General features: G+C 55.3%; 2 protein-coding genes across 2 annotated transcripts; one reads left to right on the top strand and one right to left on the bottom strand.

Moving 5' to 3' along the window:
• Positions 1 to 627: 627 nt before the first annotated feature.
• Positions 628 to 6,724, top strand: LRRC73 (leucine rich repeat containing 73; the record flags this gene model as incomplete). Its single annotated transcript, XM_084262218.1, has 6 exons — positions 628 to 899; positions 1,407 to 1,567; positions 2,603 to 2,725; positions 3,919 to 4,019; positions 4,682 to 4,865; positions 6,440 to 6,724. The coding sequence occupies 6 exons, from the start codon at positions 628 to 630 to the stop codon at positions 6,508 to 6,510; spliced, it is 912 nt and encodes a 303-aa protein (XP_084118344.1). The 3' UTR covers positions 6,511 to 6,724.
• A 4,202-nt stretch (positions 6,725 to 10,926) lies between these two features.
• Positions 10,927 to 25,309, bottom strand: TJAP1 (tight junction associated protein 1). The gene is made up of 9 exons (XM_084262022.1): positions 25,279 to 25,309; positions 23,646 to 23,699; positions 21,600 to 21,758; positions 18,594 to 18,622; positions 17,359 to 17,520; positions 16,669 to 16,735; positions 14,838 to 14,945; positions 14,066 to 14,149; positions 10,927 to 12,361 (listed from the first exon to the last, which is right to left on the bottom strand). Exons 3-9 carry the CDS (start codon positions 21,723 to 21,725, stop codon positions 11,045 to 11,047), a joined length of 1,893 nt encoding a protein of 630 aa, XP_084118148.1. The 5' UTR covers positions 21,726 to 21,758; positions 23,646 to 23,699; positions 25,279 to 25,309; the 3' UTR covers positions 10,927 to 11,044.
• Positions 25,310 to 25,908: the final 599 nt, after the last annotated feature.

Genomic DNA, 25,908 nt, shown 5'->3' with positions numbered 1-25,908 from the left:
CCTGCCATTGCCCCAGGGCAGCGGGCAGGAGGTGGCAGGTGCCAGTGCTGCCCCTCAGGGGCTTCGAGTGGTGTCAAAACCCAACGGCGGCGGGGGTCGCCGGAGTGGGAAGGGGGAGGTGGGGGGGGTGGGGGGGTAAGCTCCCGTCCCGCCCGCCCCCTTTGGCGTGGAGGCGGCCTGCCCCGGGCGGTAGGAGGGCCCGGAACGGCGGCAGGGAGGAGGCGGGGCGGCCCGGCAGGTGCGGGCGGAGCGGGGCGGGGAGCCGCGGGGCGGCCCGGCCCCCTCCGGCGATGCTGGCGCAGCGGGGCGGTGCGGCCCCGCAGGGCTCAGAGCGCGGGGCCGGTCCGGATCAGCCCCCGCCGATGGGTCTCCCGGGTCTCGCTGCCCGCGGAGGGGCGGCGGCCCTGCCGGGTGGAGCGGGGCGGCCCGGCGGCCGCCGGTAAAGGCTGCGCGGTGACGCCCCCGGGGCCGCGGTGGGCCGGGCTGGGACTGCCCGGCAGCGGCGGCGGCGGCGGCGTTGGCGCCCGCTCCGGCCCGCAGCTCGTAGCGCGGCTCCCCCCCGGCGCCCATCCGCCGCGGCGGGCTCGGCGGGCGGCGGCGGGCGGCTGCTCCCCGAGCGGGGGGAAGATGCTGCCGGGCTCCATCCAGATCTCCGGGGAGACGCTGTCGGGGGCGGAGATCCGGGACATCTGTGAGAGCCTGCGGGAGAACTCGGTGCGGCTGCTGTCGCTGCGGGGCTGCCAGCTCTCCGAGCGGGACTTCGGGCACGTCTGCCGGGGGGCGGCCGAATCCCGCTCCCTGGCTCAGCTCAACCTCAACCTGGGCATCGTCTCCAACATCAACCGCGTCAAGCAGCTGGCCGAGGCCCTGAAGACAAACCGCTCCGTCCAGTCCCTCTTGTGAGTACAGCGAGGCGGGGGGCGGGGGGGGGGGTGTGCTGCGGGGGGTGTCCCTGTTCCCCCCCCCCCCCCCGGGCGGGGACGGGTCTTCCAGGGGCTTGCAACTCCCGGCCAGACCCGGAATGTAAGTCTTGTCGGAAGAAAAATGCCCTTGAAGTTACCGAGCGTTGTCCCTCGCCCTTCACCGGGCTGGGAGGGGGCCGCCTCTGCCCCCGCCGCTTGGGCATGGCCCTCGCTTTCCGTGCCGGCCCCTCCAACCCGGGTTGCCCCCGTAGCAGGGCTGCCCCTGTCCTGCTGGCATCCCCTGCACACCCTCATCCCTGCCAGGAGAAGAGGGCTACTGTAATGTCGAGGTGACCCTCACAGCAGTGGATTCCCGGCACTTTTTTCCCCACCTGGGGTTAGGATTTGTCATCCTTCTCATTTCATCTGCTTCTCCCTCCCTGCCAGGCTAGTTGGCCCCCCAGGAAGAAGGCTGCTTTGTAATTTTACCTTTTACCTGCACAGCCTCCATGGGAGTCCCCTGACAGATGCAGGCTTGGCCCTCCTCAACCCTGCTCTCTCCATCCACCCCTCCCTGGTGGCTCTGGATCTAGGAGACTGCATGCTGGGTGATGAAGGCATCAACCTTATCTGTGGGCTCCTGCCGCCTGATGGGGCCAAGTCCGGTAAGCACCAGGGGCTGTGGGCTGCACAATGAGTGGTGGAGCTTTCACACATAGCAGATGCATACAGCAGGAGACCCTCAGCCCTGGAGGAGGCAGGCTCTACAGTTTGCCTGGGCTGAGGAATTTCTTTCCTCAATTTAAGTAAAGCAGAAAAGCCAAGGAATAGAGGAGTGGTTGCCTCAGCCAGGCATGGTCTTTCTGCTATTGATCTGTCCTGCTGGCAGCCCTGAAGCTCAGGGACCAACAGGTTGCTTCAGGTTTGTGATAGGAGCAGTTGAAACTGGAGGAGGTGACCGCTTGGACTTTGAATTTATTATTTTGCATTTACATGTTGCTAGGGACCATACATAATACATGGTGTGCTCTCACCCGAGCACTTGCCTTTATTGTCAGTGTGTGGGAATCGTCCCTCCTTGTGGGTCCACTCCATGGGTGGTCATAGCCTTAGCATCATGACTCGGATCTTTTCAGGAATTGATCTTCAGTGGTCAGAGGCCAGTGGGCCAGTTAAGCTGAGAGCTGGCATGTGGTGAGATAACACCCACCCCCTCTCCTGACTTTCAAACTGCTTTCTACCACCTCTCCCCAGCACCTTCTCTGTGTGCTCACAGTGCCACTGATGCTGTTATCTCCACTGGCAAACCCTGCTAGGTGCAGGCTTCAGAGCCTACTGTCCCTGTTATCCTCTCTCCAACCTGGCACCTCGTGACACCTCCTGCTCCTGGTCAGTCACCTCACACACCTCTTGTTTCCATTTTGTTTGCTATTTTGGGTAAGCGGGACGCAGCGTGGAAGAGCAGAGAAATAGGGCAGTCACAGCATGGGTGAGTGAAGGGACACTGCTGACAGGTAGTGAAATATTTCACTGTTCAGTGAAACATGCGATGGTGGTTGTCACATCAGACCAAACCAAACCATGTAGCCCGCTGGGCTGCAGGGGACGTGACTCAGAGCTGTCCTTGTTACCTAAACTAGTTCCCCTGAGGCTGCCTTGGTGACCCTAAGGCTGTGGTTTGGCTTCTCTCTCTTCTCCAGGCCTCAAAGAGCTAACGCTGAGCGCCAACCCAGGCGTCACAAGCAAAGGCTGGGGACGCCTGGCCATCGCGGTGGCTCACAGCTCACAGCTCCGTGTGCTGAACCTGGACTACAACCCCCTAGGTAAGCTGGGGTGCCAGGGAGGGGGAGCAGGGGACCCTGCACTCCTGCCTCTCAGCGTTTGTGCTGGTGGGAGGCTGGGGACCAAGCTCTAGAAGGGCAGCAGAGCCTCACCAGCAGGATGGGGCAGTTTCTTGCATAGGTCCCTTCTGCTCCCCAGCGGCGAGTTCACCCTGCCAGGCGCCCTCGGCTGCAGGGAAAGCCAGCCTTGCTGCTCTGCCTGTGTGAGGTGCCCTGCGGGGAGGTGCAGAATGAGGTCGTGCCGTGCCTGCTCCATCGCCCTTGTCTTCACCTCTGACCCTCCACATCTCCCCTGTTCCTGAAGCCCTGGGCACCGGTGCTGGCTCGGCAGATGCAGTATGTCCCCGCGCTCCTCCCTTCATCTTCCTGGTAGAGCAGGGAGGAGGAGGAAGAGAGCCTGGCACTGGTTGCCATAGAAACCAACTCTCTCCAGCTCTGCTGCAAGGTGGTGAGGAGGAGACCAGGCCATGCCTCCCTGAGCATTGGCTGGGCGCTCCCCTCCTTGCCCTGTCTGGAAACGGAGTGTCCCCCGGGCCCTGTCTGTCTGACCAGGTACCTCCTCTAGGGCAGGAAAGGCCCCGGGGGTTACCTGACAGCAGCCTGGTTTTTCCCCTATGAGAAAATGTCCCAGCTGCACAGTATCCTGGCACTCACCAGGGAACGTCAGAACACACTGGAGTCTTGTCTCTTTGCCAGAATTGAATGCTCTTGGTCCTGCTGTGTCCACCCTGCAAGGTCTGCCCCCTTTGCAAGGAGACAGTCTGTTAGTTGGTGTAGCGTCCCCCATCCAGCTCCAACCTCCCCCTAGACTGAGGTATTCAGCTCCTTATTCAGCCTGGGACACTTTACAGGGGGTGTCAAAGGCCCTCACATCCCTAAGTAGGAAGATGATTTGGGAAGACATGGTTCCTTGAGGAGTAAACAATTTCACTGAGTTCCTTCATGTTCCCCCATTAATCTGTGACTGGTCCCCTAACCACAAAATGGTGCACCTTTGCCTCGTCTCTTTTCTCAATTATCAGCTGCCCCCACCCAGGTAACTGAGATTTGGATGTTGTGTGATGGCAGAAATACACAGAGTATGTTCCCATGACAGCCCCAGGCCCTCGAGGGCACGTGATATTACGTGTGAGGAGGCAGGCAGTGCTGACAGCCCTGGCTTGCTTCTCCCACAGGTGACCAGGTGGCAGGGATGCTTGCTGTCGCCGTAGCTTCCAGTCGAACCCTCGAAGTTCTGGACTTGGAGGGAACAGGACTTACCAACCAGTCAGCCCAGGTATGCGAGCCTACAGTTACTCTGCAGCATCACTGACGTCTCCAGGGCGTAGCTCTTGGCCATCTGTAGAGGACCTAGGACCTACACCTGCCTCCGAGCCCCTCCCTGAATCCACCCACATCATCCCCTTCCCTCCCTGTGCCCAGGGCTGCTGTTGCTTTCCCCTGGCCTGTTGAATATGGCCACAGGAGGAGCTTGTAAGCTGCAGGTTTAGAAGGGCTCCTGGATCCCCCTCAAGTCAGCAGGGAGAAACACACAGCTCTGTTTGGTGTTCGTGGAAGAAGGAAGGGGTTGGATTTATGAGTCAGGGTCAGAGCTAAAGCTCTGAGCAGAGATACTGGCCAAGGCTTGGTAGCACAGGCTGTGCCCTCAGAGCCCCAGCTCCCAGTGGTGAGAGGGAATAGCCTGGATATGTGAAAGCAATAGGGTGTAGAGCAGTCCCTTCCTCTTCAGGTTGAGCCAGGAAATCCAGGCTCAGCTCTTCCCACAGAAAGATGAGAAGTCCTCAGGGTCTCAGAAAGCCTGAGAGGTCCAAGGCAAGGGAAGTCAGAGGTAAGATGAGGGCTGGAGTTTGCAGGGAGGCAGAACTTTGCACCTCGTTCTGCTCAGCCTGGTTGCTGTTTGTGCTGCTCGTCAGCCTGTTTCTCTCGCTCTCCACACAGACCTTGCTGGACATGGTAGAGAATTACCCCACAGCTCTACGGACACTCATCCTGGCAGAGAACAACATCAGTCCCGAGCTGCAGCAGCAGATCTCTGACCTGCTCTCAGAGGGTGAGGAAGAGGAGGAGACGGAGGCTCGGGAAGTCACAACCAGGGAGAAGAACCCCTGGATCTGCCAGAACAGTAAGAGCTGTGGGACCTGGGCTATGGGCAGTGGCTGACAGGCAGGAATAGGGGTGTCTGGGGTGTTTCCTGTCCCACTGGTTTCTTGTGGTTGGGCTGGTGAATGGGGTCTGTCCCTCCTCCCCACGAACTGGCGTACAGACAGCCTCCAGGAACGACCTTCGTGTTGGATTGCGTTGGGCTGAGCTGCACTTAGAAAGGCAGCCAGCCTCCAAGGGCAATGCGGCTGCTGCAGAGTGCCAGTGGTGCCTCAGAGGCGTTTTCCCTGATGCTGCAGGAACGAAATCTTTGTACAAAGTCTTAAAAACTCAAGGGCAGGAGCATTAAAGATCTGAGGGGCCTTTGCCAAACATCCTAGCCAAAACTCGTATCACTCCTCACTGCTTCCAGAACATCCCTGCAATCCGCTCAGCATCAGATATTCCTGTCCCTGTCCCAAATGTGTGAGGGGGGTTAGCCAGGTGCCACAGCCTGTCTTCTGTGCCATGGCTTGTAACAAAAAAAATAGGTGTATTATGGAGATAGCCATAGCCTGGCGTGTACTGCTGACATGTATGATACTGTCTAGTGGCATGCCTACCTTGTGACCCTGCCTGCTGTTTGGTGGGTTTGGGTTTTTTTTTAACCTTTACTTGTCCTTCTCCCTGTCCCAATTCTCTTAGCAGACTGCAGCAAACAAGCACAACCACTCCCTGGGCCTCAAAACATCTGGATCCTCATTAACTAAACCCACAAAAATCCTTTACTGACAGCTCTGGCTAAGTTTTTGGTCCAGTTTCCAGAATCTGATCCCCAAAACAGAGATCCCATGCAGCAGTTTTGATCTTCCCCCTTCATATCCATGAAAAAAACCCTCAATTTTGTTTTCTGTTTAAAAAGGCTTCTGGATGGGAAACGGGTACCCTGCTGGGTTTGTTTCTTACTACGCCTGCATCTTGCAGCCAATTCACTTGGTATGGGGGGGGGGGGAGTCCCAGTGTTCCTGGCTGGAGCTCTGTGCCTCGCAGAGCCAGCAAGCTGCCCTCACCTTCCTGCACAAACCCTCCATTCACGCCGCACAGAGAGCCGGGATTTCCAGGCCTCTGCTGCCATAAAATGGCCGCTTGCCCACTGCGTTCCCTGCTCTCAGGAAGTACATGGCAACCGGCTTGCAGCCTGCCAGCCTGGCCCACCTGGACACTGTCTGTCTCTGCAGTTGGAAAGACGCGTGGTGAGCGCAGATTTAAAGGTCTGTGTGGGGCTGGGTCAGGGCATGGGCTGGGTCAGGGCATGGGCTGGGTCAGCATAACCACCGCTGCCCACAAGCGTAGGTGGGGAGGGATCAGAGCTGATGTTCCTCTCGACAGCCAAGATAACACGTGCAGATCCCCACCCTGGGCTCTTGCCGCTGTCTCCATCTTCCCCTCCTCCCCAGACACCGATTCTGTGCAGCCATTTCAGACCTGGTTACTCCTTAATCTGCGTGCCAGCTCCTCATCCCCGCCTCTGGGCCTGGAGTGCAGCTCCGACACACTCGGGCAGCCCAAAACGGTTCACGGCGTTCTCCCTCCCTCTCCCTCTCTCTCTCTCCACAGATGCCAGCTCCCAGATGGTCCTGATGACGTCGGGCCTGGGCGACAGCCTCTTAGCAGAAACGGAGATGTAGCTGGGCTACCCCGCCTGCTTCTGCGGAGACGAGCGCCGCGCCAGCCCCGCTGCCTCGGGTGGGCCGCCCCGGCTGTCTGCTCCAGCCTTCCGCGTCGTCCTGATGCCTCCCCCCCGGCTCCCCGAGCGCCAGCGCCTGGTCCGAGCGCATTTCCACACGTGTCTCTGTCTTGTCACACGCCGCTTGTGATCGTCCAGTCGCTGCATGCGTAGCTCACGCTGACCCGCCACCCCCCCACCCCTCCCCACCACCCCCCGTGCCCCGCCGCGCCCGCAGCCCGCGGGCTGTATTTATGCAGAGGTGTATAAGAGATGTTCTTTCTATGGCTTGTGCCGCTGTCGCCGTGAGAGTTTTATACAGGTCACAGGCGCGGCACCACTCGCGGCGGCCTGAGCCTCCGTCACCCCGCGGGGCAGGCGGCCCCCACCGGCCCCGGCAGCTGCCGCGGGCCGCGCCGGGGTGCCGGAGCGCCGGCAGAGGGCAGCAGCCCCCCGCCCCGCTGCCGCCCGCCTGGCGCGCTGCCTGCGGCCTAGCCCCCAGGGTCGGCCGGGCCCGTGTCCCCCCGCCGCCGGGCCTTCCCTCTGCCCAGGTGGGAAAGGGCTGGGCCGGAGCCCGTCCGCAGGGAGCTCGGCCCCCAGCCGCGCACCCGCTTGCCAAGGCTTCGGCCCGCAGCAGCACCGCGGGTTGCAGCGCGGCCCGGTGCCCTGGGGCAGCGCAGGGCACGGAGGATCGTGTTTCCAGGCTCAGATTCGGCTGGAAGATGGAATTGTAGCAGCAGCTGCTGCTCAGGGGAACGGAGAATAAAATCATTAATTACGGGGACAAAGCAACAAGACACCCTCCCCACGTTACGCTTGGCGTGCACCTAGCGCAGCAGGGGCAGGGAGAGGCAGGACATTGCACCCCAGCAGCCTGACTTCCACCCAGAGGAACCGCTTCCCCAGAGCCCTCTCAACCTCCCCCAGGAAGGCCCTTGCGCTCCTGTTATGGAGGGCTGCCTCTCTGGGAACCCCAACCCTCCCTCCCCACCCAGAGAAAAAACAAGAAATACTATCACTAGAATTGTCAAACTTTTAAAAATTCCAGAGAGGGGGAATTTAAGTTTCTGGAAAAGGAGGCCTGATAGAGCTGTGTAAGACTGAGAGCTGGGGCTTTATGAACACCAACACATGCTAGAAGAACTAGCTACACCTCCTAGATAGGCACACGGAGGTCTTTTCCAAGACCTAGATCAGACAGGACAGCCAGGAAAATACTTAAATGGGGTAGACGGAGTTTTACGAGTAACATAGAGCACGCTCAAGAGGCTTCGCTGCAGAACAAGCAGTCTTTACAGCCTTCAGATAATGTGAGAACTGCCCACAGAATTCAGCCAGGTAACTTTGGGAACCATTAAAAAAAACCCCAATCTGCCCTTTTTTGAAGCCACTGTCAGCTTCCGAGTCAAAAGCGACATGAGTGCTGCTGTGAAGGGCAGATTCTGGTCTGCAGGCATGGTCTGATCTTTGAGCTAGCCATCTGCATTCAGACACAGGAGCAGTTCTCAGAGCTTCAATACAACTACAGCTGTAAAACACTGCTCACCCCACGTCACTCCGTGCCTGGGACTGCACCTCCTCTCCAGCATATGTGACATGCATGTACACCCTGAACCAGGCTGCTGCCAAAGTGGGCACTGAGGGTGACCAGTGAACTCACAGCCCCCTAGAAAGCTTATGGCTCACAAGATCACTCGCCCTGGGAAAGCACATGGAGCTCAGCAAACCTAGGACACCGCACCACAAGAGGCTCTGCACCCTCACCCTCAGGATTGGTCCAGTCCAGGTCTTAACCAGCAGAGAGCACTATAGCCATCGCCACCTACTTTTAAAATAGTTTATTTCTGGTCTTAAAATATACATCAGTTTGAAAATTTCAGAAAAAAACCCCACATTAGTTACAGATTAACAGTCTGGAGTTGGGACACTGAAAGTGGGGTCAGCTCGAGGCCTCGGAGCCAATACTGCTAGAGGTGAGCAGGAGTGCAGAGGGCAGGCAGCGTACATGCTGGTTCTGCTCCTCTTAGGGCCACTGCTCCCTCCTCAGCCTCTGCCAGCAGCCAAATGCTGCAAAGCAGAAGTGTCTGGTGAGTCGCTGTGCACCCTTCTGCCATCCCTCCATTTCTCCACTGCTCTGAGTCTACACTGCCCAAAAGCAGAGGGAGGGCAGCTCTGCCCAGCACCATCAGCACCAGCTGCTTCAGCAAGAGTGGGTTTTCTCCCCTGACCAGCATGCCAGGATTCAGGAGAGATGGGGCTGAGCCCTGAGGGGCACTGCCTGCTCAGGAGGCTGTGCTGTCCCACAGGCAGGCCACCGGCTGCCTCAGAGCCAGAGGAGCACTCAGCAAGCACCCAACCCAGGTGATGTCCTCGAGAGAGGAGCTGACAGCTGCTGTAGGTGCAAGCCCTCAGCAACCTGCAGAACAGAAGAAATGCGGCAGTGGAGCAGCTGATGAGAGCAAAATGCAAGGACCCCACCGTGGCCTTCAGGACAGGGGAGGTTAACACCCAGCAGGCCTAGATGAAGGCTCCCACTCTCAGCACCAGCCTGTTTGCACAGATACCAAGTGAAACACTGTAGTGAAATACTGAGTCCCACCTCCCCGCCTGAGGGTGGCATCCAGCTCCACAACCCTTAGAAGTGGGAAACAAGGCGAGCATGGAGGCAACAGCCCTAGCCAGGGTACAGAAACCAGCCTATAAAGCCACCAGGGAGACCTGCAGCTCCCTTTCACAGGCCTTGGAGCCTCCAGGCTCGAGCTGAAGCCCTGGCTGTCCCCAGCTGCAACCTGCAGGCCCTTTACAGACAGGGCCAGGCCCCAAGGCAGTTCCTGGCCACACATCTTGCTGTAAGCACGTGAATGAGACCTCCCTCCTGGACAGAGGGCTGCTCTCCTACAGCCCAAAGAGCCCTCACAGAGTAGGGTGGGAGGACAAGACAAACCCAACTGAAAAAAACTAGACAGCAGGCTAAAGGGCAGCCAGTGGGTTGTGAGGGAGGCACAGCCCAACAAACAAGGCTATTCTCTGCCTCATGCCCTCCCAGGAGAACCAAGAAACACCAGACAGACAAGGGCACAGGACAAAATTAAAACAGGATGCCCGGGCTTTGTAAGCCCTCGAAAAAATATCTACATCTACAGACCTCTCCTCTTCCCCTCAAGAAGACACCGAGCACACAAGACTGCGAAGAAAAGTCACACAGTATCAGACTACACTAAGAAAAACACACAGAGAGGCCCTACCCAGAAGGGAAGGCCCTGGAGAGGTGCCAGAGCCAGCCCGGAGCCCCCCGGATAAGGGGGTGTGCGAGAGACCCTGGCAAAGGGCTGCTGCCGAGCTGTGAGGTAGTGTGTCTGCAGGGAGCAGCTCCTCAGCACGCTGCCCTCGCATCCCTGCCGGCCCTGCACCAAGCTCTGCCCAGAAAAGCCCAGTAGCCTCCTTCACAGCTTGCTTGCCTGGGGCGAGACCTTGTTCTTGAGTCTGATGGGGTTTCTGCAGGCTGGAGGCCAGGATCAGAGGGAAGCGCAGCTCAGAGCTGAGCCTCCTCAACACACCCTCAACGCAGGCATCGGACTGGCTGCCAACGGCTGTGTCTGTTTATGCAGGGCGGGGAGAAAGAAAAAACAATACACCCCAAAACCAAAGGCTTGGAAAGAAGAAAGAAGCCCACCCAAGAGCAAAGCATCAGCACCGTTCAAACAAAACAGCACAGAGAGCGGGGGAAGAGGTGTGAGGGAGGAGACACACAAACACGAACCCCAGTGCCTATCAGGCAGTGCCTCCCCAAACTACCTCAGCAGACAGCACCCGTGCCCCACGCCGCAGCACCAGCATCTCTGCATTGCCTCAGCGGGGCCGGGTGCCGAGCCTGCCGCAGGAGCCAAGCGATGGGGACCTGCAGAGAACCACCCAGAGGGCAGCAGAGACAGACAAAACCCAGCAGGAAAATGAGACACCAGCAATCCCAACACATCCCCAGAGGCCCACAGCCATCCGCTGGGAGAGTCCTTGTGCTCACTCAGGGCCCCTGCGGGCTCCCGGGGAATCAGACACCACCACACAGGCACTCTGCCCTGTTGGCACAAGTTAAAAGAGAGCAGGGCAGCTGTGGGCAACCAGCATGAGAGCACCCAGGGCCTCAGGTACCTGAGTGGGAAGGGGAAAGGAAGATGCGAGCATAAAGAGGCACAGGCACCAGGACGAGGGGTACCAAGAACAAGCTCCGATACAGGCACCAGTGTGAGGCTGTGAAGAGAGCTGTAAGTGTGCCAGGGCAGTGGGTGTGCCTCTGCACACTGTGTGTGCTAGTACTGTCTGAGGTGCTGGGCACAGGGGACCTCAGCTCTTCCAGGTAGCAAAAGAAGAGAATAAATATAAAATTTCAGAGCAGAGCCCCCTCGGGATGAGGGTACTGAGGGAAGTTTCCCCCTCAGAAGGTGGACAGATGGAGGCAGCCCGCAGCTCTGCAGCGTCTGGCTGCTTCTCGCCCTGCCTCAGCTGAGGAGGTTGCCCTGCTCTTGGGCTTGTGTCAGGCTGTCCTTGCGATGCAAGTGGTGAACCCCCATCCTCTTGGGGCTGCGGTGAGGCCTACTGAAGGAAGGCTTGACCCTGCCTTCTCCACTTTCCTCTTGGGCACCTCCTTGGTTACTCTCCTTGCTTCCCTGGAGCAACATTTCTCTCTCCTCAGCTGGGCTCTCAGGCAAGCCAAGGTCCACATAGTCCTTGTGCTTCTCTGGTGAGGGGCTTCCAGGTTCAGCAATGCCTCCACTGCTTCCCTGCAACAGCTTCTGGGTTTCGTCCTGGGAGAAATCTGTACCATAGTCTGAAGAGAAATGGCTCCTGCGGGCTCTGGACTCGGTACTGTCTGTGTCCACGCTGGAGTCCCGGCTCACGGTCCAGCTGCAGCTCTGGGCAGACTCCTCACCATCTGAGTAAGCCGAGGCCGCCCTACCCAGCTCCTGCATGGAGCGGCTGAACCTCTTCTGGAGCTCAGGGGCCATGTCACGGCTGAAGGCCGTGCGGTTCATCAGCACCTGCTCTGAGGTGGGGGGTGCCTTGTCCACAAACATACGCTGCCAGTTGGCCAGCAGGTCTTCCTCGGAGCTGGCAGAGCTGGCGAAGGCGCTCGGGATTTGGGGAGGGCTGCTGAAGGGGCTGCTCTGGGAAGAGCCGTGAGCCCTTGCTGCTTTGGGGGACTGCTGACAGGAACAGCTGGAGGCTGAACGGCACCCCTCTGAAGCAGGGCTGTTGGGGAGCGTCCGGTGCCTGTCGCAGCTCTCATCTTCACTCTGCACCAGGCTGAGGGAGATGGCCTGGCGCGTAGCGTACGTACAGTTGGGCAGGGGACTGTTCTTCGGGATCCGTACCTTGTCCTCAGAGAACTCAATCACTTTGCGTCCAGGGTACATAGGATGAGGGGGTGAGGGTGTAGGGTATGGGCTTAGCTTCTCAAAGGCAGGCACCTCCTCTGGCATGCTCTCCACACTGCTCTGTGGCTTGCAGCCACCATTCTGCTGTTTCCCCACATCTCCTCCTTCCTTCCCCATCTGCCCTGTGCTACTGCCAGCATCAGGAGGGGCTCCACTCATGTCCACATGCACAAAGACATCCTCAGCCATTGGACAGCTGCCACTGCTAGACTTGGCTGAATTCAGAACCAGAGATTCTGGTTTCTCCAAGACTCTGGCAATGACTGAGGTGGGCACAACATCAGATGGAGCCAAGGTGTGGGTTGCCTCTTGAGCAGGGCCTGAGGACTCCTGAGTGCTGTGCAAATGCTTATTGACCATGTCCTGCAGCTCATAGGGAAGCTAGGGAGAAGGAAAAGGACATTAGAAGGGGGTCTGCCATGCAAGCCATTAAGTTCCAAACAGTCTGCCCTTTCCAACCAACCTTTGCGTGTACTTTGTATAATCTTATCTTGACCCTAACATTCATGTTACACTGCCTTGAAGGAGGCATCTCTTTCAAAGCAAACCTGCCTCATCTGAGGGACTGACAAGGCTCTCTAGCTGTCACACCAGTTGTGTCTCCAGGCCATGGTTCACAGGCCCCATTTTGCAAAGAGAAGAAGAAAATATGGCACACGAGCTCCATCCCCCGTGCCTGTGGGCACAGAGACAAGGTCCAGCCAGCGCATGCTAGAAGGGGTCTATTGATCTGTGGAAAATCAGCCAGTGGTTGCACTGAAGTGACTCAACAGCCCCCAGTGCTGGGATCCACAGCGCTCCCCGAATGCGGTAATTGCAGCCATGCCACCTTGGCAGCCTGCCCACAGACCAGGATCGATGCCTCCCCTTGTTCCCACCAACTCCACCACCTCATCCCACCTTCCTCTCCATTTCACAGAGGCAAACGCGAGGTTTATTACCAAAGCTGCAGGACTGAGGTCTCAGCAGGGGTTGGGCACTGCTCCTTCTCGAGCAAATGGGTGCTACTGCTCTCCCCATCACCCTGCTGAGCTGCCCCCACCTCAGTGACCCTACCCATGTGGAGCACGAAGTGGAGAGCAGAGCTCCACAAGCCGCTCAGTGGCACAGTGAGGTCTGTCCCACCACAGCCAGGAGGAAGCTGTGCCCAAAGCTGGGGATGCTGGGCACACTGCATGACTACAGCTGGCTGTGAGGCAGACTGTCTGCCCAGCTGCTCAGTGCCAACCCCCGCTCCAGTGGCAGCCACGTGTGTCACGGTGCTCTGGGGGGCAGAATTCGGAGCTCCAGGGAGGGGAGACAGCTGGGAGAGAGGTCAAGGTTACCCCAGCAGTAACTGATACACTGACCTCAAGAGTGCTAATTTGAGACACAATGGGGGAGGGTGACATACTGGTCACCTGCTAAGTTAAAAAAGACAAGCACGTGGCTTTGCTGAGAGGAACATAAGAAGGGCCAGAGACTAGGGGTACGACAAAAGAGTGCTGGGGTAAGGGCCTGAATGATACTTCCAACCAAAGAAGTGGGGCTACTAATATGAAAGCCCTAAACTCTGTCATTGCCCAACCTGAGGGCAGGATGAGCTGCACAGACCCCACAAGGAAGAGGAGCATCAGTACCAATCTATCTCATTCAGGAGGCCTAAAAACCACCCTCAATGCTGCTTCCCACATTTCTCCTCAAAAGTAGTGAGGCAGGACCAGACTACTGCTCCTTGACTCCTTAACAGGTAGCACGGCCCTTCCATGTGGGCAGATGAGGAAAGGAAGAGGACAGAGCAGGGTAAGAAAGAGGTCTGTCCTCCTGCCAGCTCCCAGCAGGCACCCAGCAGGCTATCAAATTCAAGGTTATTGTGCTTTTTATAACGGCTCATGGCTGAGCTGTGAAATGGAGCTGGTGTGAAAGAGGAGCTGGCAGAGGCTCTGTGCTGCCTTCTCAGAGGGAGCGGGAACAGGAACCCCCCCACACCTCTGTTTGAGGCTGAGGGATGAGAGGCCCACAGCCCTACAGAGAAAGCTGGAGAAAGAGAGATGCAGGTTGAGACCACGACCCCTCCTTCCCCACCTCAGCAGGACTGCTACTCACATCAGCAAACTTGTGGTTCCTGAAGTGGGACTTGTTACACTTGAGCAGCTGCACCGCAAGGTTGCAGTCCTGCCGGTAGCGTTCCTGCAAGAAAGGGCACACGTGTGACGCAGCGCCAGACCCACCTGACCTCCTGCTTCAACAGGTGCCACCTAACCAGGCGCTGCTTCAACAGAAGCAGGAGGCACCTGATGAGGGCACCTGCCAGTCCCTCCCCTCCACACCCCCAACAACTCAGCCAACATCTCCCTTTCAACTCCAGCCCTCCCTCCAGGCATACAGTCTGTCAGCGTATCAACCCCCACCTCTCCCTCTGGGGATTTTAATCATCTCCAAAAGTCCCACCAGATTTGTTATCCCATCCCCACGCTCTCAGCCATGCCTGAAGACACTGCCTAATGTCAGGCACCTTGCAGACTGGCATACTGGAGGGAGTTGAGACCAGTTAAAAAAGACCAATCACTGGATCCAGGAACTTCTATATTAACAGTGTAGAAAAGACATCAGTGCCCTTTTCCGTGCTACAGTAAATGACCCCTCCATTGGTACAGCCCGGACTCAGGTCAAACCCTAACTGAAAAGAGCAAATCCATTGAACCTGAATTATCAGCTCTTCCTTGTGCGACCCCTCAGACCCTTTTCTATTTGCCCATCCCTACTGTCGTGTGCAGCTCCCACACTTTCATACACACTGAAGTCATTTACACTAATGACTTCTAACAGAAGTCCACATCTCACACACTTCCACAACCATCTGCAGACTGACACTTACGTTGAGTTCCTCCAGCTTGTTGATGGTGGTTTTGGCATCAAGCAATTTATTAGTGAGCTCTACAATCTCCCAGTCCAGCGTCTTGCGGTCCATCTCTGCCTTTTTAATCTGGGATGCAAGAACACCAGGTGTAAATCTCCCCAGCACAGAAGAACCTGGCTCCACCACCCACCTCACCCCAAGCATAGCACAATGACATGTTCAGCTAGCATACAAAAAACTTACAGACAGACAGACAAGGGGGACACAGTCTGGCTCTTCACCAAGGGAGGGACTCCAAAGGCCAAATGGAGCCAGCCACTCTGCTAGTTCCAGAGACAACAGGTTGAGTTTAAGCTTCCTTAATGCAGTGTCTCTTCTTGTAGCACAACAATGTGTTCTCTCTGCCCTGGTTTGCATGGTGCCTGGTGGAAAGCTAGTGCTTTTGAGCAGTCAATCCCATGCTGCCACTGGCAGCAAAGCCCTCTGAGCTTGTGACAATGAGCCCTCTTCTCTGGCAGGACAGAATGGGAATCCTGCCCATAAAGATCCAGCAGGCAATGCTGAATGGACAAGTGATTTGTTTGACAAGGAGAGGGCACCATCTTAGAAGAGCTCAAGCATTACTCCAATAAGAAAAAGGACCTGCACAGCTTCACCTAGAGTTCAGTTACTACCTTCCCTAAAATAGGCAGCCATTGCCTCTTCACACTCTCTAACAGTTCAGATACAGGACTGATTGAGACACAGATGCAACAGCAGAGAGGGGCAACAGCTCAGAACTACCAAGCCATCCTCTTCTCAAGAAGTTCCTCCAATACTTTCCCAGGCTGTGACCACCAGGGCCCAGCTGGGTGTCAGGGGTACAGCACAGTGACACAGAAGGATGTAGGGGAGGGCGATGCATCCCACATATGCAGTCTCTTCAGGCACCAGCACAACGAGTAGTAACCCAAGAAATTCAAGTGCTAGAACCAAGATCATCTCATCCTGGGCTACACGTAGGCCATCAGCATCTCAGCTGTTGGACTTGCCTGCTCACAGCCCAGAAGGGGACGGAAAGGGAGCAAACAAGGCTCACAGCCATCCATATCTTGTGCAGTGCCACAGCTTATGGGCATCACTTCCCAGCACGCCACACTCCAGCTGGCTCAGAGTCAAACGCTCTTAAGACAGAGCGCTGCAAGCCAGGACCTGCTGCCTCTGCGGGCAGCTGCTGGATACCAGGTGAGCCCTTGGCTGGACGAGGGCTGGGGCCCCTCTGTGGGAGACGGGGTGTGTGGGGCTGACAGTGAAACCAACGGGCTGAGACACGTCAAGAGGGAAAAGGAAAAAGACACACAAACGAAAAGACGCAACTGCAAAAATCCAGCTTTGGCTGAGAGAGGCCTGAGAGGTGAGTGCACCCAGCGTGTGCCAGCGGCAGCGTGGGGAGGGGAGAGAGAGAGAGAGAGAGAGGGAGGGAGAGAAAAGAAACAGCCATGAGTGTTATGAATGCACACAAGAGACATACACGCACATTGGCTCTGCTCTGACTGCCCCCGTCCTCCCAGGATGACCACCCCACGGCTTGCTGACACAGCCCTGGCATTTTGGGAGGGACTGAAGCAACAGGACGGAACACCATGCAGTTATGTAGTAGGGAACCAAAGCTCACGTGCATGACCAAATAGGTGCTCGATAAATCAAGAGACCAGTTCATGACACCAGCTGGAATGGGGAGTAGATGGTCATGGCCAGAGTCTCACCCCTCACCCACTGCCACATCTGCTGGGTCAAGCCAGGGCCCCATCCCCCATCTGCTCCTAACACATTCCACCTCCTCCCTGTAGTGTCTTAACAGGGCACTTACCAGGGCGTGCAGCTTCTCCTCCAGGTCTTGGTTGGTTCTCTGGGAAGCAGTGTAGCTGTTCTGCAACCTACAGAAACAAGATATACACAGGAATGGATCTCAGGCATCTACTCATCTCTCCTTCATAGCTGCCAAGCAAACCACCAACTCCAGAAAGACTGGTATTCACAGTACTAAGGCAACCAGGCATATTAACCCTGCCTCACCTCTGCCACATAACAGGCTTCAGAGCCCGAGCTATGGGTGGAGGCAAGATGTGGTTGGCTGAGTGAAAGGATGTTGCAGGGGAGGGTTGCAGAGACTTTGGAGGACAACTGAGCTGTGTCATGTGACCAGTGACTGGCTTTGATTTTTAACCGAGGTACTTTTCAGGTACAGCAGCGATGTAGTTTCTTGCAGCCATCAGGGGCTCCTTTTGTACATGTAGGGGAACTACCCAGGCTGGATCCTTCCTTACATCCCATAGACGAAGAATTCCCTGTTGTCAGCCCCTCGCACTGGCAGCATTCCTAGCTGTACCCTGCAGGAAGTAATGGCTGCAGAGCTTTTAACTCCCCTGCAGTCTGGGGGTGCACCTTTCTGAGCATGCAGCAGGCCTCTGACTCATGCAGCCTGCTCACACCAGCTGAAGGAGCCCTTGGTGGGAGGGGTCTCTCTAACACAACTGCCCTCTTGTCTTCTTTTTCATACCTACGGAATTTGTCCTTGAATTTCTCCAGCTCCTCACGGTTCTGGCCCAGCTCCATCTCCAGGTAGTCCTGACCTGACTCCAGCTCCCTCTCCATCGCCTCCATTTTGTTGGTGACATACGTCAGCCGTCGGCGCAGCTCCTCGTTCTCATGCTGCAGGAGCCTGGGGCACACAGGAACAAGGTGCCTCTGAGTGCACAGGGGGTAACTTCATGCCAGAACCCTCACCCCACTGCCCTGCTCTAGGGCCCAAGACTCCACACAGGGCAACCAGGAAGTCAAGAACTGAACTGGCAGGAGACTCCAGCACACGCAGCAAGAGGTGTGTGTCTGTTAGGAGGGGGAGACTCAAACTCTCTTGGAGAAGGGGCAAAGAAGCACATGCCAGCTGGCCAGCCATGGCTCCCAGCTCCCTCTCAAGTTACAGTGCTTGGATAGAGCCCAATAGCCAGATGAGCTGCACAGCTCCAGTGTCCCTTGCTGGTGAATGAAACCCTCTCAATAATTTATCCCAGTCCAGGTTAGAAGAGGTGAAGGCAGAAAGAGTAAAATCATCTTCTCCTCCCCTGAGACAGTTCAAAAGCCCTCACATCTTTAATACATGGGGAAAAAGGACTCTATCCAGCCTTTTCTCCAGAAGCAGAGGTGGTGGGGTGTGTTTACAGGTATGATCATGGCTGCCAGTCAACCCCATTCCATTCCTCCCAGCCAGGACATGCCCAGTGGTCAGGAGGATTTCCTGTTTGTCATTCCTTCTCGCTCGGAGAAACCCAGAAGCATGGCTCCTCTCTGGCAGTGCAAGCTTTCTCCTCACTGTGGCTTGGAGCTCAGTGCCACCAACTCTCTGTGCCCCACACCACCACCAGCAAAGGGCTCAGCTCTCACCCTCAGTCAGCAGCAGGCCTCTGCATGTGGCCTGTGATGGCTTAAACCAAAACAGCATCATCAAGAAGGGCTTAAAAAGGCACCCCTCCCTCCACCTGCATTAAAAGCTTCACCTTTTTCTTTCACACCCACCAACTCCTCTGCCTGCACCTGCACCAGGGGAGAGATATGCAAGGCAGAGGTTGACAAAGCACAGACTGAAGCTCTGCCCACATGGCCAGAAGGCTGAAGATCTGAGGAGAGCCTGCAGGGCCAGACAGCTTCACTGTGCAGGTGGCACAGCAGGACGTGAGGAATCAGCACCCACACAGCGGCAACGTGACAGGCTTAAAGGGGGAGGAGGATACTCACTTCATCCTTTCTGCATCCGTCAGGGGTTCCTGCACAGGGAAGAAAACAGCTGTCAGATTCTTTCAGAAGAGGAGTTGTTCTCTCACATTGTCTTAAAGGGCAGAGTCTTGGTTGCTAGACCCTACCCTGTGACTCTTCCTCACCTGCTCTGACCGGCCATGCTAGGCAAGATGCTGCTCAGCTGTCTGATACCAAGGCAGACCATGTGGTCTGGTTCCAGGTAGAAAAGCTACACTAGGAACCACCACAGGAGTTAGGTAACTTTGCTCTCCCACAGCACAATCTCAGAGTCCATTGTAACATTGTCACTTCAGCTGGTGTTTCAGCTTCCTACACATCCACAGTTAGAGGGTAGCAGAAATCTCATGGGCCAGCATACACTGAGGATTAAATTGTCACCACAGTAATCACAACACCCTTGAACCTCCACAAAAGGTGTAACAGGGAATCATCTGGGAGCTGAGAAATATCTCTACCGTTTATGCTGTGAAGAGAGTTCCTTTCTGCAGGACTGAAACCTGTCACTGTAACTATTCTGGGACAGCAGAAGAAACACCAAAGGTCCAAAAGAGCCTGTGAAAGAAACTAATGATCCAGGCAAGATCCCCAGAGATGACTGCAGCAGGGACCTGCAAAAAGAGGTGACACAGCACAGCAGCAAGAGCACACAGCTCAGCAATTCTCACTTCCTTTTGCACGCTGCATTAACCTGTGAGATGGCTGCTCCCTGCCACCTCAGCTGAGAGATTTAATTAACACTAGAAACAACTTCCTTCTCTGAAAGCCCAAGAGTGTGATCATTCCCAAAGCCCAAGCTGCCCACAGGTTATTATTTTTGGTGCTTGGGACACCAACAGCACAGCACAAACCCAAAGTTCTGCCATGCTTTGATTGCCTGTTAAGTGTCACAGCCAGCTCTGGGCTGAGAGGCTGTGTCACAGGCAGTTGTGGATGAGGTCACTGAGCTGTTATCAATATTACAGAAGGCAAACCACGGCGGTCCTGGCTCTAAGACATCCATACTCTAAAAGCACGTCCTTACCCCCTGCATATATCCTCTTCTCCCTAAAGGCAAAGCATCCACCCATTCTTTTCTTACATCCTGACCCCACACAGCAAGCAGTTACCTCATGCAGAATTATCTAACTGCCTTCCCCACCCCACAAACACACAGCAGATACAACTGACTGGGCAAAGGAGATAACACAATTCCCACTCAAGCAGAGCAACGGCCCCAAAGCAGGCTGGAGAACAGAGAAGAAGGCTTACAAAGACCTGAAACATCCATCATACAAAGCTCCAGAACCCCAAGACAACCAGGCACAGGCCACACATGAAGCACCGGGAGCATCCTGACACCTTTCTGACAAGAGTGCTGCCTGCCTCCTGCAAACACCTGGGAAGTCTGTGGTGGGGGGGGGGAACAGCACCAGCTCCTGCTGCCTTAACTCCTTGGACCAACAAGAAGCTGGTTCCTCCTAGGAAGATATATCCAACCTGGAGCATAGCCACGAGTGGCACCCACAAGAGATCAACTTCTGGTGACTAAGCACCCCCCAACATGAGGTGTGGGAGCCTGCTCTCACTCTCCCCACTGGCATCACAGTCTAGATGACATCCAGATGGGGGCTTTGGCCTTTGCAAGACCCTTGTCTGCGAGCCAGAGGCCCTGGCACCTACCTTGTTTAGTGCCAGGCTGAAGGAAGGGGAGGATCTAGAGGGGGTAGGCCCCTCTTCCCGACTCCAGCGTGTTGGAGTGGAGAAGGATCCTTTCTCTGGGTAGTTCGGCTCCACTGCACGCTTCTGCCCAGGTTTAGCACACAGATGGTGTGGCTGTAACAGCTGTGAACAGGGACTGCTTTCATCCCTTCTGCCCTCTGCACTGCTTTTCCATGAAGACAGTGGGTGCTGCTGCCCAGAGGACGTCCCTGCCAGCCCCAGGTCTGCCAGCTGCTGCAGCTCATACTGACACAGATCAACTACCCTTCTCTCCAAGGAAAGGAGTTTTTCCTTACTGTTCTTCCTCTCGAGGACGGGTTTCTTTCTTAGTCTGGAAGCTCTCTCAGCCTCGTCAGCACACTTTCTCTGGCATGAAGCCATTCCCAACCCTTCACATTTCTTTTCTGCTTTTCTTCTGCTTGGGCAGGGGGATCTTTCAGCTGCATGCTTGGCTTTGACCCCTTGTAGGTGACCTTCCCCTTGGCCCTCCGGCACAGATCTTCTCGGGAAAAGCGGAGAGTTCTGGTCTTGTTCTGCTCCCCTCGTCTCTCCCAGTGAGCGCAAGCGGATAGGACTCAGCACCCGCTGGGTAATCTCATCCAGGAATTTGGAGAACTGCAGCTTTTCCTCTGTGATCTTCTCCCTGCGCTTGGCAGAGTCAGGGGCGCTGCTGCCGCTGTGCTCCAGCGAGCGCTTCTCCCTGGGGCCAAGGCAGAGCTGAGGGTCACTGTGCTTGTGTGAGCCACGGCCACGGGAGAGTGTCTCGACTGAGCGGGACTTGCGTAAGCTCTCAGGGCACGGGCCCGTGGTGCTGGTTTGCTTCAGGATCCCTTTGAGAGGCAGGTGTGTAGCGGAGGCCCGGAACTTCCTCGGTGTCAGAACTTCGGGAGGTTCCTTAAACATAAGTGAGCGTTCCAGGCTTCTGCTCTTGAAAGAACAAGCGGGATGGTGCCTTTCATCTCCAGACACCACAACTGTCTCCATGCTACGGCTCACAAATTTGCTGAGGTGCCCACGACTGCGGTTTGGGCACCTCTTCCCGCTTCGCTGCCCCATCTTCCCACCACGTGGAAGTACTGGTGAGACCGTCTGGCTCTTGACATTCAACTCTGCTCTGCACCCTGCCACCTCCTTCTCACTGCTGGACTCCAGGGACCAGGACGAAGAGAAGTTCACGTTGCAGACCTCAAACCCCTCTGCCTGCTGGAGTTGGCCCGCCTCGGCGTAACTAAACCCTGTTTGCTGGTGCAGTGGTGTTAAGCCCTTTGCCACCCGGCAAGCCGTTACCTGACTCTGCTCAGCCAAGATGACTCCATCCTGGTCGTCACGAATGATGGGCACCTCGTGGCGGATCTCGCGGTGCTGCGGGGGCGCCTTGCGGTACGGCTTCTTCGCGGGAGCTGTGCTCGACATCCTCCCACCTGCGCGGCTCCGAAAGCGGGTTACCTACCAACAGCAGAAAGTGCACAGAAGAGAGAGTCACAGGCGCTCCATCGAACCCTAGAAGTGACCCAGCAGGAATTCAACTCCCCTGGAGTCTCAGAGCAGGTCCCCATCCAGAGTGCTAACAGAGCAGGGAAAGGATGTGGCCACAAGCCTTGAGCAGCAGCTGTGGGAGAGGGAGCAAAGTAAGAGGTAGCTGTGTCCTTCTCCCAGCCAGTGAGAGCAGAGGGCTGGCACATCCTCTCCCCCCTCTACACACGCTCACTCACGTAGTTTGTGTGTGTCCAGATTATATATAGCAAACGAGAACAGACCTCACAGCAGCATATTGATTAGGCTCTTTAGGAAAGGCCTTTTCCAATATGGAAACTGCAAGCCTTACAGGCAGCAGTGACAGCTGGAGCAGGAGTTATTGATCATGTGCTGTCACTGTCAGCAGGAACTATGTGGGAGGAGATTCCAGTCATTAAAGAGCCCAAACCCAGAAGGCTTTTGCTTATGCTGGAACCCCAACACGCCAGACCACAGGAGGTCTGTCACAAGAAGGTACCACACCATTATGACTTCTCACTCTGTCAGAAGAAAACAAAGAAAAAAACAAAGACCACCCCCAAGTCATAGATGAAATCAAATTAGGGAGCAATGCTACTTATGTTGGTACCTATGACTGGATTTTGCAACAGTAGTAGTACTAGCAGAAAGACCAGATTAATCCCCTTACCCCAGATGTGCTGGTTAGGATTCTTCCTGCTGCAGGAGCAGTAGCAGAAGTGCAAAAAACTGAGGTAGAAGGAAAGGAGCTGTCTTGTACACATGGAAGAAGCTCCTTCCTTTCCAAAACTTTGGGACTGCAGTGGAAGGCAGGGAGATTTCCCCCTAAGCAGACAGGATTTCAACCAGCCTGTTGTACAAGACAAGTAGTCTCAGAGATGTCAAGCAGTCCCTGCAGAGCACAATACCAGACTTTCCCTGATGACAACATATGCATCATTCATAGACCCCTCCATATTTGGGGTAAGTGTCCACTTCTCATTCCCCCTTCCCTTGCTGGGTCCTAACACTGATCAGGCCAAGCACCTCTGCAATCCTCAGCGCCTGACCTGCAGCACATCCAAGCCTCAACTCAGACCACCCTCTCACCTCTTCTACAGTCAGGACCATTCACATACCTTCAGGTAGGCAATGGATACGACTGGGCCAGTGACCTAGACGACTTCACTTGCTTTATCTTTTGGCCAGTGGAGTTTTACGTGCTCATGTCTAAATGGGGCCTCAAGAACTCTCTCCAATTCTTACTCACTCCTACCTAGCTGGATCTTCCTGATACTAAGACCAAGTCCCCTGGGAGTGACTAGTAAGCATGAGGTTTCTACACCAAACACAGAGTAGCTTCAAGCTGCAACATGCTTTACACTTCACAGGAACACTTGCAAGCTGTCCTCCACTCTGCTAAAAACAAACTCACAAAAGTTTCTCACACCTTTCTACAGATGTTGACAACTTTTTAAGACTAACCTGTAAATCTCCACCACCAGAATGCTGGAGACTTCCCCTTGCTGCAGTACCTCTCTCTCAAGGTCCCCTCTCCTAAAAAGGTTCAAGTAGGGGAAGAGATCTCCAATACTTTAGAAAAATCACATTCAGCATACCAAAAGCACATTCCACTGCATCCCCAAGAAAAACAGATGGGCCTGACGTGCTATTTCTCTTCTTCAAAGAGGAATGCTGAAATCCCAACGAAAAGCAGGTTTGTCAACATCCACCATCAAACTAGTGATCTAGGGAACTCTTCTGTCAATTCCTGCCAGGCTAAGGACAGGAGATACTGTGGAGATATCCCAAGGTGAAGTCACAGTAATTTTTCTAGTCCACAAGGACCTGAGCACTTACCAGCCTGGGCTCAAATGCAAAGCCTCAGGAAGCAGGGAGACTCACTCAGATGCCCTGAAGAAGAGAAACAAATAGCTTATGATCCATCAAAACAGCCAGTTTGAAGTCTTACCTCATAAAAGACATAAGGAATAGGGTTTACCTATACCGAGAACAATCAGTTGGTCATCTCACTCCAGGTACCTGCCCCAAAACCACATTACATCTTCTGAAAGTAAATTAAATTAGCTTGGGATATTTGGGCCATGTAGCACAGCAAGAGCTGGAAAGGCACCTGGCAATGACACGTCCAAGGCATTCAGGCAACTGGGACCATACAAATTCAAAAATCCATGAAGCAATAGCCTCAAGGGAACCTTGGTTCCAGGAAGGAACTAACCTCCTGTGAAATGGGACCCTCCCAGCTAATTTTTCTCACCACTGCAGAGGGATGCTAATTGTGAAGCCTTCATACAGAAGCTTGGTAATGCTAACAGTTACCTCAGTCGTCCTTTTAAGTCAGTGCTCCTTACCTACAAATGAGCTGGCAATTATCAGACTCTTGTTTGAGCCAAAATACTACGTCCTTGTGCCTACAGCTGTGATAACCCCAACCTCCATGAAGAGAGGCAGGCAAGCTATTCTCTGACTTCCAGCAAGCAGCATGCCATGCTCTGCGTTGTTCCTACAGACTCCTGTAAAATGGTGTCTGGCCGACCAGGGATACAACCTCTTCAGAAACAGCCCCACTCTCTGTTCAAAGCCCAGGGTACTCAGCACGACAAGAGAACTGGGTTGATCTGGAAGCCAGCTGTAAGAGTGTACCCATGTGGCCATCACTGACACTGGCAGGAGAGAGAATGCAGTGGAGCCTTCTCTTCTCTTCCCTGATGCACTGCTGCTGCTGTGCTGCTTTTTCCCTGCCAGTGGCACCAAGCCCTGGGAGGCGGGACAGGAGTGCAGGGTGTGGAGCAGCCGTACACACACAGGGAGAGCCAGATTGAAGGTGAATGGCACAGGCAGGCAACCAGGACTATGCAAACTCAAGCTCTGCCAAAACAAACTGAAGAGGTGCCCTAGTGCTGGCCCTGCCCCAACAAGCTGTCTGGCCCCTTTCCTTACTAAAATGCTACGGTCGGGTCTCGACTAGCACAGGAAAACACAGCTTCACAACAGCAAAACTGCTCTGCAGGGCAAAGCTGTGAAGTATGGGGAAAGAAAGAGACAGAGAGAGGGAAAACATGCACCCTCCAGGAAGGGCCAGACCAGCATAGTTTGAATCTGCTTTTCCACTGACTCCCAGAAGGAGCTTGTTCCGCATCAAGGCAAAACCACCAGCCACACAGGCTGGCAGACAAGCAGAGGCTTCCAGGAACAGCTGCACCCATGGCTCTGCGCACGTTTCCATTGCAGAGGTGCTCAGAACGAACATGCAAGAGGCCTCCCTGTCTCTCAGCACATGGTTCCTCAGGCTCAAACAGCACTGTCCTGCTTCCTACCCCACAGCCAGCAACTACACTACCTGTGATCTCATCCCCACCTACCTGGAAAAGATACCAGGATTTGAAACCTACCCTCATGATCCGAGAATTTCCAGAGACACTGAAGATACCCACAGTGCCTCCAGGCAACTTTCCCTTAAACAAGGACTTACAGATCCAAAGTGACGACGTGTCCAAACATTTCTGGCCGCTTCTCTCTGAATCAGCTTTCCCCTGTCAGCATCCAGCAGCATCTGGCCAACAGCTCCTGAAACATGAGAAAGGAAACTTGGTGTCAGTCACCTATCAGCACAACACATGGAAACAGTCAAGCACGCGCAGAGCAACCCACAGCCAGGTGCCAGGGCAGGAGTCAGCAGCAAACTGCTGCACCATCAGGCTACTATCTAATGCCAAGCCCCTGAAATAAGCTTCTTGTCTTCACTGTCCCCCAGAAAAAGAAGATCTTTTAACCATATCTCCACTGAGCCAGATGCCTGTGCAGACCAGCAGCTGACCTCTGAGAGGCAGCGGTTTATTTCTAAATAGCTCCAGGGGTCACTGCTCCCCACCTGCCTCCCTGTCCAACACCAGGAATCCAGTCTTTGTCACTCTGCTCCTGCCACACCAACCTAAATTTGTTCTGCAGGCTTCCCTACATTGAACAGCACAGTTAAGCCTCCCTTGCCTACAATACCCGGGCATCCTTTGCTTCCACAGAGAATCCCAAGGTGGCTAAATTCATCACACCTCTGTTCAGAGAGGGGCAGATCCTCTCTGCCGAATAGGCAGACCTTGAACTC

The sequence above is a fragment of the Gallinula chloropus genome, assembly GCF_964237585.1.
Source record: "Gallinula chloropus genome assembly, chromosome: 3".
In the NCBI taxonomy this organism is placed as follows: domain Eukaryota; kingdom Metazoa; phylum Chordata; class Aves; order Gruiformes; family Rallidae; genus Gallinula; species Gallinula chloropus.
Note: the sequence above shows the minus strand (reverse complement) of the source record. Positions and strands in the feature narration are given on the sequence as shown.